The sequence below is a fragment of the Rhodnius prolixus genome, unplaced genomic scaffold (assembly GCF_049639745.1).
Source record: "Rhodnius prolixus isolate KJV_2025 unplaced genomic scaffold, Rpr scaffold_3, whole genome shotgun sequence".
Lineage (NCBI taxonomy): Eukaryota > Metazoa > Arthropoda > Insecta > Hemiptera > Reduviidae > Rhodnius > Rhodnius prolixus.
This window is the reverse complement of record NW_027411603.1, coordinates 52,049,843-52,068,290: the sequence shown is the minus strand read 5'-3', so window position 1 is coordinate 52,068,290 and position 18,448 is coordinate 52,049,843. Positions and strand designations below refer to the sequence as shown.

Here is an 18,448-nt window from a genome sequence, read left to right as displayed (position 1 = left end):
AAATTTGTAAGTTTATTTAAATATCAACAAAACAGTTCGAAATCCTAGACAAAAGTGTTTGATAACACGGACAATAATTGCATTGGCGTCAGACGGAGATAATATCCTCAAGAATTCTTACTATCTTTAACAAAAAATAAACTCTTGTGATAAACTTATGAGCGTAAATTGCAATAAATAATCATACTAATTAATAAAAATATTAATAAGTACCAGCAATTTAAAAAAATAATAATTTAGGTTGTAATAAAGAGAAAGTAATACTTAATTTTTTAAAAGCATTAGGTATTTGTTGATAAAACAGAGGTAGCCCAACCTTTTAAAACATAGTTAAATGTAAAATGTACAATTTAAAATATTTGAGTCATATTGAGCATCATCATACATAGAAAATTTGATCCTGTTCTATTTACTAGTTTTTTAAGGTTAGACATGGAAACAACTTTGCTATTTTCCCTAATTTTCCCCACAAAAATAAACAAACAAACAATAGAAACTCACAGACGATAATGCATTCGATGCAAACAAATCAACAATGCAACAATTTGTATGTAAATAAAATTCAAATTGCTGTAATATTGAACAGTATTGGATTTTTAGGGACCTCCAATAGTGATTGTTTATTCAATTCAAATGGTATTTCAGTTTTAGGACTCAATTTAAAATTATATTTGGATAATAGTTTTGCCAATCCAAGTTTCATGACGATCATGGCGTATCGGAAACCTGCAAAACAGAGATTAATCATTTATTGTGATAAATTTGGAGAAAAAAAAAAAATTAAGCTAATGTTACAGAATGAAATTACAATTTTGTCTATTAAAAGTATAAATTAGCATTAATTGTATCTTTAAATGTAATAATAGAAATAAATGAAGAAGGATGAATGAATGTTGCCAATTTCAGTCATTATGTTACTTTTTATTTTCGCCCAGCTTTCGACCCAGGGACTAGGCCATCTTCAGGGCTTGGGCTTATTAACAATTCTAATATCTTAATAAAGACCAATATGTAACAAATTTAATAAAATATTTTAATCGTCTATATAATTAGGTAATTAATTCTTGTAAATTAATGTTATACAAATTAATGTATACTATAATCTTTTACTATAAAATATGTTCCTTAGCCCTGAAGATCAATCCAATTCTTCCCTAGGACTAAAGCTTGGCAAAATATTAACGACTGAAAATGGCAATAATCTCTCTTACTTTTGGATTAATAAATCAGTCCCCAAAATCTATTAATTAAAACAAACTAATAGATTTCATTCAACAATGCAATTTCTTTTATAGTCTTCCAAACCAATACTTACGAATACCTCACTAGTACTCCAAATTTTGGGGTGTTAGTGTTCCGCAGGAAAAATACAAATTGAAACGTGTGCCGCAATTCCCCTCTTTCCCACACACTCCCCAAATATCCAATTACCAATTAAATAAAAGCAAGAATTACCTATACAAAATCTGGGACCATCACCAAATGGTAAATAAGTGAAATTCTGTTTGCTGACATTTGGTGGGAACCTTTCTGGATTATAGACTTCTGGATCTGGATAGTACTTTGGATCCATCTGCAGAGCTCCAATTGGTATGACTACTTTCTGGCCTTTCTTTACTTCCAGGTTCGCCTCAGAAAGGTAGTAATTCTTTGTACATTCTCGGATCAGGAATGTGATTATCGGATGTATTCTTAATGTTTCTGCGAAAATCAACATTTCCGTTGTAAAAGCGGATTTCAGCGGGAATCCCTTACTATCAGAGGCGAGATTACAAACATATAGTTTACCTTACCTTGTATACACTGCTCTACATACGTCATATCCGACAAACTTGCGTAGGAATAACCATTGTGTTTCTCTACTACTTTTAGGACTTCTTGTCTAGCCCGTTCTTGGATTTCCGGATGAAGTGCCAGATCGTAAATAAGAGATAATGTGACCACCATCATTGGATCTAATCCAGCCGATAGGAACTGGAACGCTTGGCCGACCAGCAAGTCGTCTGTTATTTCTACAAGAAATACAAATGATTCACTTTTTTTTTAAAAAAAAAAAAAAATTAAAAGTAAATTCGTGCTGGAAGTCAAAAACTAGTTCTTCTAGTCCGGGTAGCAGGAAACAAAAGAACTTCGGGAAATTAGAATTGGATAGATTGGCCGAAATAAGCGGCTATTCTTCCTCTATTAAAGGTTCTGAACAAGTTAATGGGCCAACCTCCAAGATACTGGTATGGCGATCTTTACACCATTCACTCTGAAGATAAACTTGCGGCTTGCAGGCGATCCAAAAAAAAAGGGACATGATGTTATTCCTATTGTGTTATTGCACTTGGGTTTGTTAAGAGACATCGTGGTTAATGAAATATCACTACATAGTTTGGCTCCTACCAAAATAATTTTGAAGTTTGACTAGACCGAGGTATGAATGTACTGTGATTTAGTAACTACCGGTTTGGGATGCAAAAAGATTTGGCTCGAGGCAAGAGCAGTTTTAGAAAATATCGAATTATTAAAAAAGAAAAAGAAAGAAAACAAAATTCTAGTGAAACATTCGATTTGGTAGAAAACCTAAATGTCGGGAGCGACCCCTCATGACACCTTGGTGATTTTTAAGACATTATGAGAAAAAGACTAAATTATATTCCCATTTTCTCAGAGAAGTATTTACATTTATAAAAATCTGATAAATAGCCCATATTGGGGGAAAAAAGTATGGGAATGTCATTTTTATAATAACGTTCACACCCTCTCACCGATCAATCTTATACATCGCGAATTAGCCTCCTATCGGAAGATAGATTATATGATGACGGAGGAGTTCATTGTGTTTGAGAATCTTTTTTCCTTACACAGAATGTTTCCAAAGAAAAATAAGATTTACGGTGATTTAAGCGTAAATGGCAAATATCATATTTATATGAATAGGGTGGAATCACCTAAGAGTTACACAGAAATACTGCAGAAACATTAAGCACCTCTTCAGGAATCATTGAAGAGGTAAATATTGGAACAGTCAGGGTTAGAGCTGTTCTTACACCTGAAGGTGCCCAAATCTCTGAAGGGTATTATAGTATAACATTCATAATTAAAATAAATTTGAAAAATTCGCATTCTACTAACCAATATTGCCACTGGGCGCAGCACCATCCACCCTAAGATCGTCATCCTCAGCATCTTTAGACTGCACTTCCAAAGCACCTTGTTGCTTCAGTTTCAGCAACTGTTGTGTGTAATCGTTGCGTTGATATTTACTCTTTTCACGTTGCTTAAGCGTATTCGCTATTACTGCTCTAAAGTAATCGGTAGCTTCGCGTGTCACGAAACTAAACCCTAGCCAATCACCAAACTTTGGTACCAAATACAAAGAAATATTTTCCACAAATTTAAATGGTGTTACATTAAATATTGAAGTACCCATCCTGATAAATTCATCTATCGCACTTTTATTGTTGATCTGTATACCGAACACTGTGTTCGCGATGACGTTGATCGCGTAGAGAGCCACCGCTTCGCGAACTTCATAGTCTGTATTCAGATTCTTGCCGATAAGTGCGATCATATCGTCCGTACAATTCACCATATCGTTGTACATGACCTTCAACTTGCCGCTACTAAACGCTGGACTGATCTTATAGCGGACTGAACGCCAAGCAGTACCTTTAAGTTGGAACAGACCATAGCCGAACAATCCTTTAGAATCGGCGAACGGAGAACGATCAACAAAATGTTGGAAATCTTTTACCATAATTTTCTCCACAATTTTCGGATCTCTGACGACTAACACTGGAAACACTGTCTCATAAACTCCGACCAATTTCTCCTTTGGAAATTTAAAATATGCATCCATGTAGACTTCGCCAATTGATTTCTTTAAGCAGAAGACTGGCAAGAAGTTACCGAAGAGTGGTAAAGGTTTTAGATAGGCTATTCTTCTGTTTTTCCAGTATGCACAATAAGCTAACAGAGTCGTAAAACTGTAAGCTATCAATGTGATAAGTATTGCAATGAGGAATAATGTTACGTCTGCTAACTCCTGCAAAACATATAGAAATCATTTTAAATTTGTTGCTTCCTAGAAATGTAATTTTGGGGCGTCTTCTTCAAAATGTCTCGTAAAGCACTGAAGGGGTGGAGGTTATTCCCGACTATCGGTTCCCCTTTTTTTTTATCTAGAACTTTCCCGGAACTACTAGCACGCGTTGTACTTAGAATGTATCCGTTAAAAAACAAAATCAAGCAAAAATCTTGTTAACCTCACAAACATAAATATAACCTTTTTTGGAAACTAAGGCTGGAAACATAGTGAAGCGGCGAGCAAAGCGGCGATGATAGCGAGGAGCAAAGCGGCGAAATCAAACACAAGTTAACATATGGGACTGCGCATAGTGGCGAGCAAAGCGAAGATAGAGCAACTCTATCTATTTCTAGTTTTTGTTTTTGCCGCTTTGCTCTTCGCTATCATCGCCGCTTTGCCCGCCGCTCCACTATGTTTCCAGCCTAAGGGTGCGTTCCACTAAGCGACCACAACGACCACGCTCACGACCGCGGTTTTGGCCGTTCCACTTGCTTGCGAGCGTTGCGATCGAAAACCCAAGTGGAACGGACTGTGGGCGTTTTAACCGATCATGTAAACATTACATATGGCGGCCTCGAAAATAAGTTAGAAGCTTGAAGAGGTTATTTTTTAATTTTAACCCCGTTTATAAGCAGTTATAATAAACTTTATTAATTATTGGTAAAGTTGACTTATATTAAAAGAATATATATAATTCCATTTTTTCTATTACATTTTAGTGGAGTATTTATAAAATTTACGTTTAAATAAAATTAAAATGTCTTTTGTGGCAACAGTTGGATATTTATTAATAATGCTTTAGAAAGTTCTTTATCTAGTTCCGATGAAGAGTGGAATGCAATTTTGCAAAATCGCAATGATAAAAAGCGAAAACTTAGGCCACGTATTAGCTATCAGTGTAATTGGTCGTTATTCAGTGATTTAGTATGTAAAGGGATAAGTAATTATTTATTTATTTATTTTTTGTAGACTTTCGAGAAACACATTCTATTATTTACACGAAATAATACTTTCATTTACATGAGATAATTTTTTCGGTCGCCATATTTTGTTTTAAAAATTGCGCCATATTTCTGAACGCCCACTTCGACCCAGCTCTATAGATTGGGCGTTGTGGGCTTCGCGTGAGCGAAAATAGTGACGTCATTAGTGACGTTTTCGCCACGACCACAACGACTGCGGTCGCCAAGTGGAACGCCTGAAGGTGTGTTTTGGTCGTTGTGGTCGCTTAGTGGAACGCACCCTTAATTTGGTATCCAGGTTAACAAACTTTACAAAATTATATTTACCAGATTTCATCCAATAAACAAATAAAATGCTATATGTTAAATAAAAAATTAAAGTTATAAAATGCAAGAAAAAATAAATTGGGTATTTACCCATTCAATGTGATATATGAGGGCGAATAGCGACATTAGCAGCTAGCCATCTCACGTTAGTAATTGTACCACCAAACGTTGATATTATTTGACAAACAAAGTCACATAAGTTGGGAAAACTTTGATTGAAAGTGGCCGGAAAAAGTCGATGCCTTTCTCCACCCCTCATCAAAAAAAAAATAAAAGGCCACAGAATTCTATAAATCACTTAAGTTGTTCTTCAATATCTGCTGCCAATGTATTGGTAAATATTGCAAAATAATTATTAACAGATAATACATAGTAATTAATTGCGTTATCAATTTTTAGCCTCTTTAACAAGAAGGCAATAAATCAAAGTGAAAACAAAGACCAAAACATTGAAAAGAAAAATAAATTAACAAATCGCGAAATCCTAGAAAGGCCGCGAAAAGTGGTTTAGGCTATTGAGGGGGCCGCCCGCCTATTGGACAGCTCTGTTTTTGGCCCAAATAGAATCCCAAATTTTGAGTGATATTTACACTTCACTTTTTCATAACCCACGAATTTAATGACCTTCATTTTTCTATCATTAATTCCAGAAAAAACAAAAAAATAGATAAATACAATTTAAATACGTACCATTTTGCTAAGAATTTGTAATAATTATCTTTCCTTTAATCGTTGCTCGTCCTTCTAAAAAAACAAAATGAAAATTGAAAATAAATTATACTCGTACACCGTTCAAGGTCAAAATAAACCCGAGGGAAATTAGGGCCAAATAGATCCCACAATTCCTACTAAAGAAACAATAACTTCAGTGAATATGGGACGGAAAAATGAGCCATATATAATTTTGAAATTAAATATTATCTTTTAATTCAAATAAAAGATAATTAAATTCTTGTTTACAAGTGGATTCTTACAATGTCATTTTTCAAGGTAAAGATCGAAAACAATAACAAATAAAGTGTAAAAGTAAACAATAACAGCTTGTAAACGCTTCCAGTTTTACTAATTTTACTTTAACTAACCTCTTCAATGATTGGCCTAAATTTGGCCCCACTTTTAAATTGTGCGCTAACAACAAATTACAGAACCCGGAAATAAAATTAAATAAGAAAATTGTTTTAATAAGGAGAGGTCAGTGAAGAGATTAGGTCAGAGGTCAAAATATATTGTATTCCAATGCAGAGATTTTCTCTTCCTAGGAGCTTCTTACAAACTCACCAGCCGCGCAGATGGACAGGGTTGTCTGTAACGAGAGAACACTGTCCGGAATCCAGCAGTGCCCAGGAAAAAAAAAGCTCCGGGCTCCAATAACCCTACATGTTGACACGCCTTAAAAATATAAAATTAAATAAACATTAAGGCGAGATTGACAATAATTAATGGTCTCGAATAATCCGTGCTTATTCTTCAATGATGAACACATGCTTAATACGACGGGGCATGCTTTTTTAAAGTGGCGATCATTAGCTCTCTCATGGCATCTCTACCCAGACTTGCGGAAAACGCTCACCGATTATGTATGACTAATTCTAGTGGCAATATTATCTTGAAGGAACAGACCCCCGTCTGAGGCAAAAGTATTTAAACTTTTCTTAAAATCATGTACTTATTAATTATTGGCATTTAATGATTATTTCAAAGCGATTATTATTAAGCGAAACATTATTTTCTAAATATATTCCCGAAAACAATCACTTTTGTGTTGAACCTTTTTTTTGGAAAGAATAGTAATTTTGTTTATTTTATCCGTCACAGCATCCTGGTTTTTTTGTATCCCTGACCGGTATCGTAATTTAATCCATCACGAGAGATAGGTTAATCAAATTGGTGAAAAGATTTCGACTTCAAAACACTTGATAACTATCAGTGTAAATGAAGTCAAAATCTCTACACCAAACTGTTTAATCTATCTCTCATGATGGATGAAATTACGATACCGGTCAGGGATACAAAAAAAAACCTGCATGCTAGTATGACGGATAAAATTAACACTAAACCTACCACGACCGGTCAATTAACCGTTTTTTTAAATTTGATTTGAATTTTCAATGTAAGCAAGACGCGATTATTTATTGTGCTTATTAAAATTAAAAGTTTTTTGGTAATTTATGGACTATTTGTGCCGATTTTTGGTAAGTAAGTACCTTACCTTAAGTGGTACTTGTTTCTAAAACATTCTCCGGTACATTGTGTTCGGAAGTTTGTTTTTTCTTTCTTTTCCTAGTGACAATTTATTAGCATTATTATTAACTTATATTATGTGACAATTATTATTTTTAGTGAGTATTTCAGTTTTAGGATCTAATAAACTATATAAATAACAGCAGTGTATTAAAAAAGTAATTTTATAAATTTAACCTGGACAGTAACTTTAACATTTTTTTTATAATTATAATCATCTGTAAAATTGTAAATATTATTATTAGTGTTAGGCAGTGTACATACGCATATAGTTCGATTTTCTTTTTTGTTTACTAACTTTTTATTACTCTCTTTCTGTTTATATTGTTATTCTCTTATTTATTTCTCTTTCACGATGAGCAATTCTAGTGACCGCACAGTAATAGCGACCTCCACGGACAACGAGTCCACTACGTCCACTTCTTACAAGAGGAACTATCCTTCCGGTGTCTCCCCCAAAAAATGCAAAAAAACCAAAAGCACACGGAATGCCTCTGCCAAGAAAGGACCCCAGGGCCCCATTGATCAACCACAAAACCTTCCTGCCTTTTTGCAACCAGCGACGCCCTCAGCTGAGAAACCCGAAGTAGCTCGGGGCCTAGCAACTGTTACGGCTCCTCCAGGAGTGCTGACTAATAATCCCTTCGCTCCTTTGACTGATCTACAGGACATGGAGACTGCAGCGCCCGCCTCAATACGTGTCCACAAGCCACCTCCTATTTACGTGAAAAACCTCAGTCAGTACAGTGTTTTATGCGCTGCATTATCGCAACTCGTGGGAAGAGATACCTTTATATGTAAAGCAAGAATCTCAGATCTAGTCATCCACGCAAAAACAATCGACAGCTACAGGGGTATCATCAGGTACCTCAAACAAAATAATGCAGACTACCATACCTTCCAACTGGAGGAAGACAAACCCTACAGGGTAGTCTTAAGACACCTCCATCAAAGCGTTCCCGTCGAATTCATAAAGGAAGAACTAAGTGAGCTGGGCCACACTGTTCGAAATGTGGCTCCAGTTATTCATCCAATCACCAAACAAACTTTGCCTCTCTTCTTTGTGGATCTCGAACCACGGCCAAATAACAAAGATGTTTTTAATATAGAAACTCTTTGTTACTCTAGAATAAAGGTTGAAGAGCCACACAAGCAACGGATTGTTGTGCAGTGCAAGCGTTGCCAGGAGTACGGGCATACGAAGAGCTATTGTCAGCACAGACCAAGGTGCGTAAAGTGTGCCGGCGAGCACTTTACTCAAGATTGCGGCAAGATGCCAACCACACCAGCCAAGTGTGCTCTTTGCAGCGGCGACCATACAGCCAGCTATAAAGGGTGTATGGTGTACAGAGAGTTGCAGCGAGCTCGGAGACAGCCTCCCGTGTACGAACATCGGTCAGCACAACGGAGTACTCCACAACCACCTCCAACACAACAGTCAAGAAACTTTCCTCCTCTGCATACTCCCTTCAATAACCAAAACCTATCATATGCAAGGGTGGCCGCGGGACCTCAGCCGCCTCCTATTTCTCAAATGCCCACAACCTCATCCACAGGAGACATCAATACACTTCTCACAAGCTTCTTAACAGACTTCAAATCCCTCATCACACCTCTGATATCTCTCCTTACAACTGTCGTTTCCAGACTCCTTCCTAACCAATCTCCTTAATGGCTCTTTCACAACACTCTCTCACCATCATCCTCTGGAATTCTAATGGACTGATTAACCGCAGACATGAACTAGAAATATTACTACGAGACAAACGTATTGACATCGCCCTTATAACTGAGACGCACTTCACTGACAGATCAAGATTTTTCATCCCAGGCTACACGACTTACAAGACCAATCACCCCGACGGAACTGGACACGGAGGAACTGCAATACTTATTCGAACTTCTTTACAACATTTCTTAATTCCCTACAACGCTACACCCTTCCTACAATCTACAGTAGTCTCTTTACTGACAGAGCCCTTCTCCTACACTTTTGCAGCTGTTTACTGTCCTCCTAACCACAATATCCATCAAAACGATTTCTCATCCTTTCTCTCTTCTCTCGGTTCTCGTTTCATATGTGGTGGCGATTACAACGCTAAGCATCCCAGTTGGGGCAGCCGGGTGGCGAATCCGAGAGGTCGAACTCTTAGCACCATCCTCAATCAAAATAGTTACATTTCCTTATCCCCTTCTCAACCGACTTACTGGCCAACTTCTCCACGCAAAAGACCTGACCTTCTTGACTTCTTTATCTGTTCCAATATTACCTCTTTACACACTGACATACACACATTAAACGACTTGTCTTCAGATCATAGCCCCGTCATTCTAACCCTTGACATTCACCCAAAACAAGCTCTTCCCCGACAAACCCTAATAAACGGAACTGTTGACTGGGACTTATTTCGAGAAACTCTTGACGAAAAACTGAACTTAAATGTGTCCTTAAAAACTCCTCAACAACTAGACGATAACGTGGCATACTTGACTACCGCTATCCAGCAAAGTATTTGGCATTCTTCTCAACGGACTTCACCCAACAGAACTGCACCATTACCTTTAAATCTACCTATACACTTGAGAGAACTGATAACGCGCAAACGTCGCGCAAGAGCTCTTTGGCATCGCACCAGATATCCCTCTCACAAAAGACTGTTTAACCAACTTACTAGAGAACTGACAACAAAACTAAGGGACTACTTTAACGACCAATTCTCTGATTATACACAATCACTCACAACTGAAGACAACTCTCTGTGGACAGCAACCAAAAGAATTCTCAAATACAAAAAAACTTCTCACCCACTAAGACGCCCGGACAATTCTTGGGCTAAATCCGACGAGGAGAGAGCCCAGTACTTTGCCGAACATCTTTCTACAGTCTTTACTCCTCATCCCGACGTACAAGACTTACAACATACTGAACATATTCTCAAAGAACTGGACATCCCTTTACAACTTTCACCTCCTCCCAAGCCATTCACTCCTAAAGACATCATGGACGTAATCAACTGTCTTCCCAAAAAGAAAAGTCCGGGCTATGATCTGATTACTGCTAACATCCTTTTACAACTCTCCAAGAAAGCAATAGTATTTCTTACTACTCTTTATAATGCTGTACTTCGAACCACTTACTTTCCTATTCTCTACAAATTCTCTTCTGTAACAATGATCCCTAAACCAAATAAACCTTCTCATATCCCAAGCTCTTACCGACCCATCAGCCTTCTACCCATCCTGGGGAAAGTCCTGGAAAAACTTCTACTACTCCGCCTCCAAACTGAAATAGCCCCTTTAAATATCATTCCTGACCATCAGTTCGGTTTTCGGAGTTGCCACTCGACTGTTCTCCAAGCACATCGAGTGGTGGATGTAATCGCTACTTCCCTTGAATTAAAGCAGTATTGCCCGGGTGTCTTCCTTGACATATCTCAAGCATTCGACAGGGTATGGCACACGGGACTGCTTTATAAACTCAAACGCCTACTGTCTTCTACCTTTTACCTCATTCTTAAGTCTTATCTCTCCGACCGTTTCTTCCAAGTCAAACAAGGTTCTTCTTCTTCTCTTATCCTTCCAATACTCGCTGGAGTTCCTCAAGGAAGCATTCTAGCCCCCTTACTTTATATTCTCTATACTGCCGACTTACCAACTAACCCGACTACAATTACTTTCACATTCGCCGACGACACTGCAATTCTTTCTCCTCATCTAGATCCTGTAATAGCATGCCGTGCCCTCCAATCACACCTCAATCTTCTAGAGCCTTGGCTGCAAAAGTGGAGAATCAAAGTGAATGAAATGAAATCTAAATACATAGTATTTACCTTAAACAAGAAAACTCTCCCTCCTCTCTCCTTCCACAATACTTCCATACCAATGACTAACCAAGTACGATATCTCGGACTACATCTTGACAAACGACTAACATGGAACCCACACACGAGACTCAAACGAACTGACCTCAATCTGAGGTATAAAATGTTGAAAAGACTACTCGACAAACGATCAAAACTGACCCTGACAAACAAACGAACACTATATACCGCTCTACTTGCCCCAATATGGACGTACGGAATACAACTTTACGGAAGCGCCAAAAAATCGAACATCAACCGACTTCAGACCTTACAATCTAAAATTCTAAGAACAATAGTTAACGCTCCCTTCTACGTCTCCAATCATACTATACACTCTGATCTCAATATTCCTCTCGTTTCTGAAATAGCCCAAACTCGATACACAAAACTCCATTCAAATCTACACGGTCACTACAACCTTCTGATTCACAACATGTCTACCACAACACTTCCTTCTAATCCTCAACGCAGACTAAAGCGGCGGTGGCCACGCGACCATCTCAACACAACGCCGACCTCCTAGGATGGTTGCTGTGTAAGCTTGCCAATCTGGCGAACTAACGGCTTCCATCACTGGATGGTCGTCGTTCACTCCAATCACGCCCTTGGTGCACATGCATGTGCGCGTATGTGTATGGATATGCATATACGTGCATGTGTATTTGTGCCATCCCTTTTCACTCATCACTTTTGCTTATTGTACTGCATACAGTTGCAAAATAAATAAACAAATTAAAAAAAATAAAAAAAAAAAAAAAAAAAAAAAGATTTGAATTTTCTAATTACAGCGTCATCATACCGCCATTAAACTTCACGACTTTTCTTAAAATATGTATAAAATTGTTTTTTTAACATTCACTTCTTTTCCTAATATTTGATTTTTGAGAAAAATTTGTAGTCCGTCTTAACTACCGCCTCCGGTCATTTGACCGGCTGAATATCTTAATTTTATTTACTTATTTTATTATTATTATTATTATTTGTAACAGAATTCTCTCGAAAAAACAATTTGATGATGCATTTATCGGATTATTGTTTGCATGTGGTGCATATGAGCGAAAAATGTAAGATTTGCCCTTTTCACTGGAACAAAAATAGGGACGAGCATTCTTCTCAAACACTGTGAGCAGGAATGTATAGACGGAAATTTTGAGGTTTATTCGAGTGGATCAAAGAAATAATCGTTTACAAACCGATAAATTTGCTTTGATTTCTAAATTTTGGAACAAATTCATAGAGAACAGTCAAAACTGTTCTAACCAAGGGCATATATCTCTTCCAAGGACATTTTTGTTCCCAACAAAATCAAGATGCAGATTTACTCACATGCCAAATAAACCGGACAAATTTGGTATCAAATCTTGGCTAGCGTGCGATGCAATAAAAGGCTTTCCATTTTTGGGAAAACGTGAAAGCCGAGAGAACCTACAGTTCCGCTTGGGGGAGTTGGTCGCTCTGAAATTAGCAGAAATGTATACGGCTCGTGGAAGAAATACAACCGTGGAAAATCTCGGAGATGGCCTTAACAAATAGTTTTCATTATTCTAGACTTAGGCCCGGGATAAATCCATGGATTTTGTATCAAAAACTACCGGAAGTGAAATTTCAAGGCAAAATTTGTGTAATCATTGCAAAAGCATGACAAATATTAGTACACGAACAAATGGTCGGAAAATAGCCAAATAAGATACTGCAAAGGCAATAAGACTAAAAAAAATGCTGTCTAAACTGTAAAAAATAAGTATGCGGGAAATTTGCAATTGAGAAGCCTGTAATTATTATAAAAAAATGATGCAAAAAAGAGTAAAATCTACGAGATTTATTTTTAAACAAAAGAAACTATGCTTTTTCATTGTTAAATAATTATTATCTTCATACTAAAATAAGAAAAAGTGATTTTAAAGTGCGGTCATTTGACCGGTCACGGTAGGAATAGTTATGCATAAATGAGGTAGGTAGGTTTAGTGTTAAAGGTACACATTATCCAGCAATGTGGACCTAACCACATTTTCTAAAAGTAATTCCATAATTCCATTTACCTAACCTGCCCCAGCTCCCTGGCTAAATTCTGGATGTGCCCCCGAACAAATATAAAAACTATTTCTAGTAAACATTCTATTTTTGGGGGGTAAATTAATAATAATTAATTAAAATCACAAGAAATAATTTTACTTACTTAATAAAAATTCAAAACAATAAATACACAATATCTACAACAACAACATGCAAATAATTTTGTACAAATTTTAAAAACCCAAATTTTTTTTATTATTTATTTTTTTTAATTTTTAGTTTTTCTCAAAAACGGTTCCAAAGATTTTTCCTTAAAATGACATTTCGATGAAAATGCCCTGTTGCTTTTGAGGAGTATTAAATGGTTTTTTTTTTTTAAGATTCCATGTTTAAAAAACCTGAAGTAGCTTTTCATTTTCTCACATTTTTTTTTTGCAATTTTCCAACCAGTTTTCTTTAATATCTTTGATTTTATCCTTCGTGGCAGACATGTTTGTTGTCTCCCTGAACGGGTTCGGGACTTTCATCTCTCATCTTATTTCATCTCATCATGTTAGTTATTATTTAATCAATTTGATTTGCTCAATGCATTTTGAGAAATCTTTTAAAATAGATTGCCACTTCTGGCAACATAAATTTCATAAGTACTCAAAAGTTTCGGTCACTTGTGGAAATAATACAATGGTGAGTGTTTTATTATTATTATTACTATTATTATTGTTACTAATTTTTTTTTTTTTTTTTTTTTTTGGCGCATCAACAGCTGAGGTCATTAGCGCCCGGAGCTTTTTCCAGTGCACTGCCGGCCTCCGGACAGTGTTCTCTCGTTACAGACAACACTGTCCATCACCGGACAGTGAGCTGTAAGAAGCTCCTAGGAAGAGAAAATCTAAGGGTCAGCTGCTGGATTCGAACCCGGGACCTCCGCGTGGGAGTCCAGTATGCTAACCTCATAGCTAATCCCTTCCCTTATTATTATTATTATTATTATTATTATTATTATTATTTATGATTTAAGGCGCGTCAACATCTAAGGTTATTGGCGCCCGGAGCTTTTTTCAGTGCACTGCCGGCCACTGGACAATGTTCTCTCGTGACAGACAACACTGTCCAGCACCGGACAGTGAGCTGTAAGAAGCTCCTAGGAAGAGAAAATCTAAGGGTCAGCTGCTGGATTCGAACCCGGGACCTCCGCGTGGGAGTCCAGTATGCTAACCTCATAGCTAATCCCTTCCCTTGTTGTTACTATTATTATTATTACTATTATTACAACCCTTATACATCATTATTACCATTATTACAAAAGCCTTATACGTTATTATTACTATTACTATTATTATTACTGAAGCCGTGTCCAGCGAGGAACGTTTCCGAACCGTCCTGGAATGGCAGGCTGCCTGGACGAAAAGACGCGTGGCCAACGGACCGCCAGGCTTGTCAGAGATATAAGCATCCGGATAAGGCGGTCGTTCGGAGAAGTAGACTTCTACCTTATCCAACTCTTGAGTGGGCATGGCTTTTCCAGAGCATACCTCAAGAGGATGGGTAAGGAGGCACAAGAAGATTGTTTATATTGTCCAAGAGTGAGAGATGACGCCTACCACACCTTTTTTGAGTGTGAAAGGTGGGGTCGCTCCAGAAGAGATTTGGAATTGATAATCGGGCGGTTGACTCCTGAGAGGTTGGTGGAGGCGATGCTCTCTTGCAGGACTAACATGGTCGCTAGTGGCTAGTTTTGCAAGAGTAGGACTCGTCTCTAAAAAAAAAGGGACATGGAACACCATTTGAGCAGGGTCCCCTGAGTAGGGGCAGGATTGAGGCCTAGCCTGATGTAATGCTGAAATCACAGCGAATCCAGGCTAGGCCTGGAAGTAGGGGGGGTGTTTTAGCTGGTAGGCCGCGAGGGAGTCCGGCACAATGTGCGTAAGTTGCATTTCACCCCTATAACAAAAATATATATAGTATTATTATTTTTTTCTTTTTTTTTGGCGCATCAACAGCTGAGGTTATTAGCGCCCGGAGCTTTTTTCAGTGCACTGTCGGCCTCCGGACAGTGAGCTGTAAGAAGCTCCTAGGAAGAGAAAAAATCTAAGGGTTAGCTGCTGGATTCGAACCTGGGACCTCCTCGTGGGAGTCCAGTACGCTAACCTCATAGTTAATCCCTCCCCTAATTTTCATTATTATTGTTAGACAGGTGGACATTTAAGTGCCCAATCTGATGAAGTGCTCCATTGTCTGTTCGCTGTTTAGCTGAACTATATTGGCGATAACGCAGATCGCGCAGTCTTCGTTTTGATTCTGCTCGATTTTAGTAACCATTTTCTCTGTACACTCAACCATCACCCGATAAACATGACTTTCAGTTTGCCGCTGCTTAAATACATATCCCAACCACTGTGCTTAAGACATGTATGTACTTTTAGATGACAAAGTTTTCTGTATTGCCTGCACTTAAAGCTTAACTGATCCCTTCTTGTTTACGCTGTTTACATGCTCAAGCATTTGAATTGTTAATCTGCTTTAATTTGCTTGGCTTTTTAAGCATTTATTGATATTTTTCTTGTTTTGTTTTTGGACATTGTCCAATTTTAAGTATAAAGTTTGACGTTTTTTTGTGCTTTTTTTTTTGATTTGATAGATTTTTCAAAAGTTTTATTTCATATTTCAAGATTAATAGATAAGAGAAGTGAGTTTTTTAAGAGGTTTAGAATGAGCTCTATGATCTCAAGAGTCGGCATGAGAACTTTGATCCTTTATTTAGCCCTCACCAAAGAATAGAACGGAACCGCTCTAGACTATTGACTCAAAAAAAATTTTTATTTAAATTCGTCTTATCTAAAATTTATTACTAATAACAGACATTATCGTATTTTGTATATTAATTATTTAATTTTATCGTCATAGAAGTATATTTTTTTTACGATATATTGCGTTATTACAGCTAATAATCTGTACAGTGCGTAGTTGGAGAGAAAAGTCAATAAATCATTTTTAAGATAAAACTTAATTAGAGCAATATATTAAAGTCACTATTACAATGCAATATTAATCGCTCAGTCATGGTAAGTGGCAAGCAATTACCAGCTGGTTTTAAATTAAAAAAAAAAATAATAATAACTCTAAGAAATTTAAAACAAGAAGTACATCTGGCCACTTCATTTCAATAATTTGACCCAGATTGTAGTACTTACTCTTAATTTTTACCTTTCCTGTATCGAATGACGAACTCATTCATGATAATCGATTCACGCATTTAAGCGGTACGTTGTTTACAAAACATGAAAATGCCTTTTTTCCCTATTTTCGGGCAGCGTATTTCTCGAAATCTATTAGATCTGGGTTGTTGCAAAAAAAAATTACAGTTATAAAGGAGGATTTGCTCTATATTATAAAGAAAATTTGGGAATTTTATCTTTTATAGAAAAAGAGAAAAAAATTGTCAAAGTTGGGTGTTTTTCAACGTTACACTATTTTCGTGCACTTTTTGACGATAACCCTTATACAACTGTCCTACCGGGACAGATTTAATTAAGCGTAAGAGAAATTAATTCATTTTTATCATAGAAAAGAAGTTTTCCATTTGAAATTAAGGTAGATGAAGGAAAGTTCTAATAACAAGAGTACTCCAACTTGAACCCCCGCTTAGGTAATTGATCGTAACAGCATTGCTAGGATGCTTGCGTTTCCCACCAACAGTTTAATGGTAGCCTGGATATGGATTGTATAGGCAGTAACACACCTCGAGGAATTCAAATAGGGTTCCATCCTCGAATGGAGAATGTCGTTTAAACTGGACTATAAATCATTCCTTTGTACTATTCTGTCAAGACGTAAAATATATCTCCTCACCAGTATCCGGAAATAAGTACCACAGTTTGAAGGAAATGGGAATGTATAGTTCGTCCATCACTCGGGTTTTCTACTCCCTCATCCTTAATCTCTCTCTTTCACCGCCATTTAGAAGGAAATATGGGCAATGTGTAAAATATTTTTGTAAATGAGTAAAACGAAGTATTAAATGTTTTTTTTTACTGTAATCGTCAAATGAACCCATTATTACTATGAATTTAGCAAAGAGGTAATATTTTGAACTAATTTTCAAAAAGAAGGAATTCAACCCAATCATATGGCAATAATCACGCAATAATCACGCAACAACGTAATGGCGTAACATTCATTAAACGTAATAAAACAATCTTAAAGGAGCCGTAATAAATCGTTGATTTCACCATCATAAAACGCAATATTTTCCTAATTTTGACACCCACTTTCGGGTTTTCATAGATCATCAGGGTTTAATTCATCAGGTTGTATAGAGAACTTGACTTTTAAGTTGACTACCAAATTAGGTGCCGTGGACGGAGGTAATTAACAAATACGTATACTTTACTATTAAATTTCTCATATTAACCATTAAATAAAATCCAAGCCCCTAGCCCTGGGGAATTGAACCCACTAAACCAACAATACATCTTTGCATTGCGGGTCTAGTTTATAACCACCTAATATACTTTACTATTAAAATTTCTCATATTAACCATTAAATAAAATCCAAGGCCTAGACCGGGGGAATCGAACCCACTAAACCAACAATACTAGTCTAGTCTCTTAGCCACTCGGCTATCGTGGCACCTGAGAAATCTTTAATAAATTAATTACAAAAAAGTTCCCCCATATCCTGCAAAGTTCGTGATCACCTCTCTGACTGCTGTTATAGAAAACAAGAAAAGAAACTTTTATTTTTCCTATACTTCGTTTCTTCTCCAGTAAGAGTCCCCCAAGATAAATAAATACATTAAAAGAAGTATACTTAGATACTAAGTATCAACGATTCCAAACACGTCCCTTTTTTTTACTTTGCTTGACAACAGAGAAACTATCTTGGGAGCCAGCCGAGGTTTTCCTTCTGTACAGGAAGGCGGCAGCTTGGGGACGGAGAAGAATGCACACAGTGTGTGTGTGTGTGT

General features: G+C 36.9%; 2 protein-coding genes across 2 annotated transcripts in view; one reads left to right on the top strand and one right to left on the bottom strand.

Moving 5' to 3' along the window:
- The window catches only part of eag (potassium voltage-gated channel protein ether a go-go), a 364,129-nt gene that overhangs the window by 239,389 nt on the left and 106,292 nt on the right, over positions 1-18,448 (top strand). The gene's annotated exons all lie outside the window — the stretch shown is intronic.
- LOC141453531 (cytochrome P450 6k1-like) lies at positions 12-6,236 on the bottom strand. The gene is made up of 5 exons (XM_074126890.1): positions 6,055-6,236; positions 3,121-4,033; positions 1,794-2,012; positions 1,456-1,701; positions 12-726 (listed from the first exon to the last, which is right to left on the bottom strand). The coding sequence occupies exons 1-5, from the start codon at positions 6,055-6,057 to the stop codon at positions 563-565; spliced, it is 1,545 nt and encodes a 514-aa protein (XP_073982991.1). The 5' UTR covers positions 6,058-6,236; the 3' UTR covers positions 12-562.

What these genes read in the sequence shown, in the direction of transcription:
- LOC141453531 (XM_074126890.1), bottom strand. An exon ending in TGCGCCCAGTGGCAATATTG is followed by an intron (nt 2,013 to 3,120) that starts GTTAGTAGAATG and finishes TATTTCTTGTAG; the next exon opens with AAATAACAGACGACTTGCTG. An exon ending in TGGTCCCAGATTTTGTATAG is followed by an intron (nt 727 to 1,455) that starts GTAATTCTTGCT and finishes TCTGTTTTGCAG; the next exon opens with GTTTCCGATACGCCATGATC.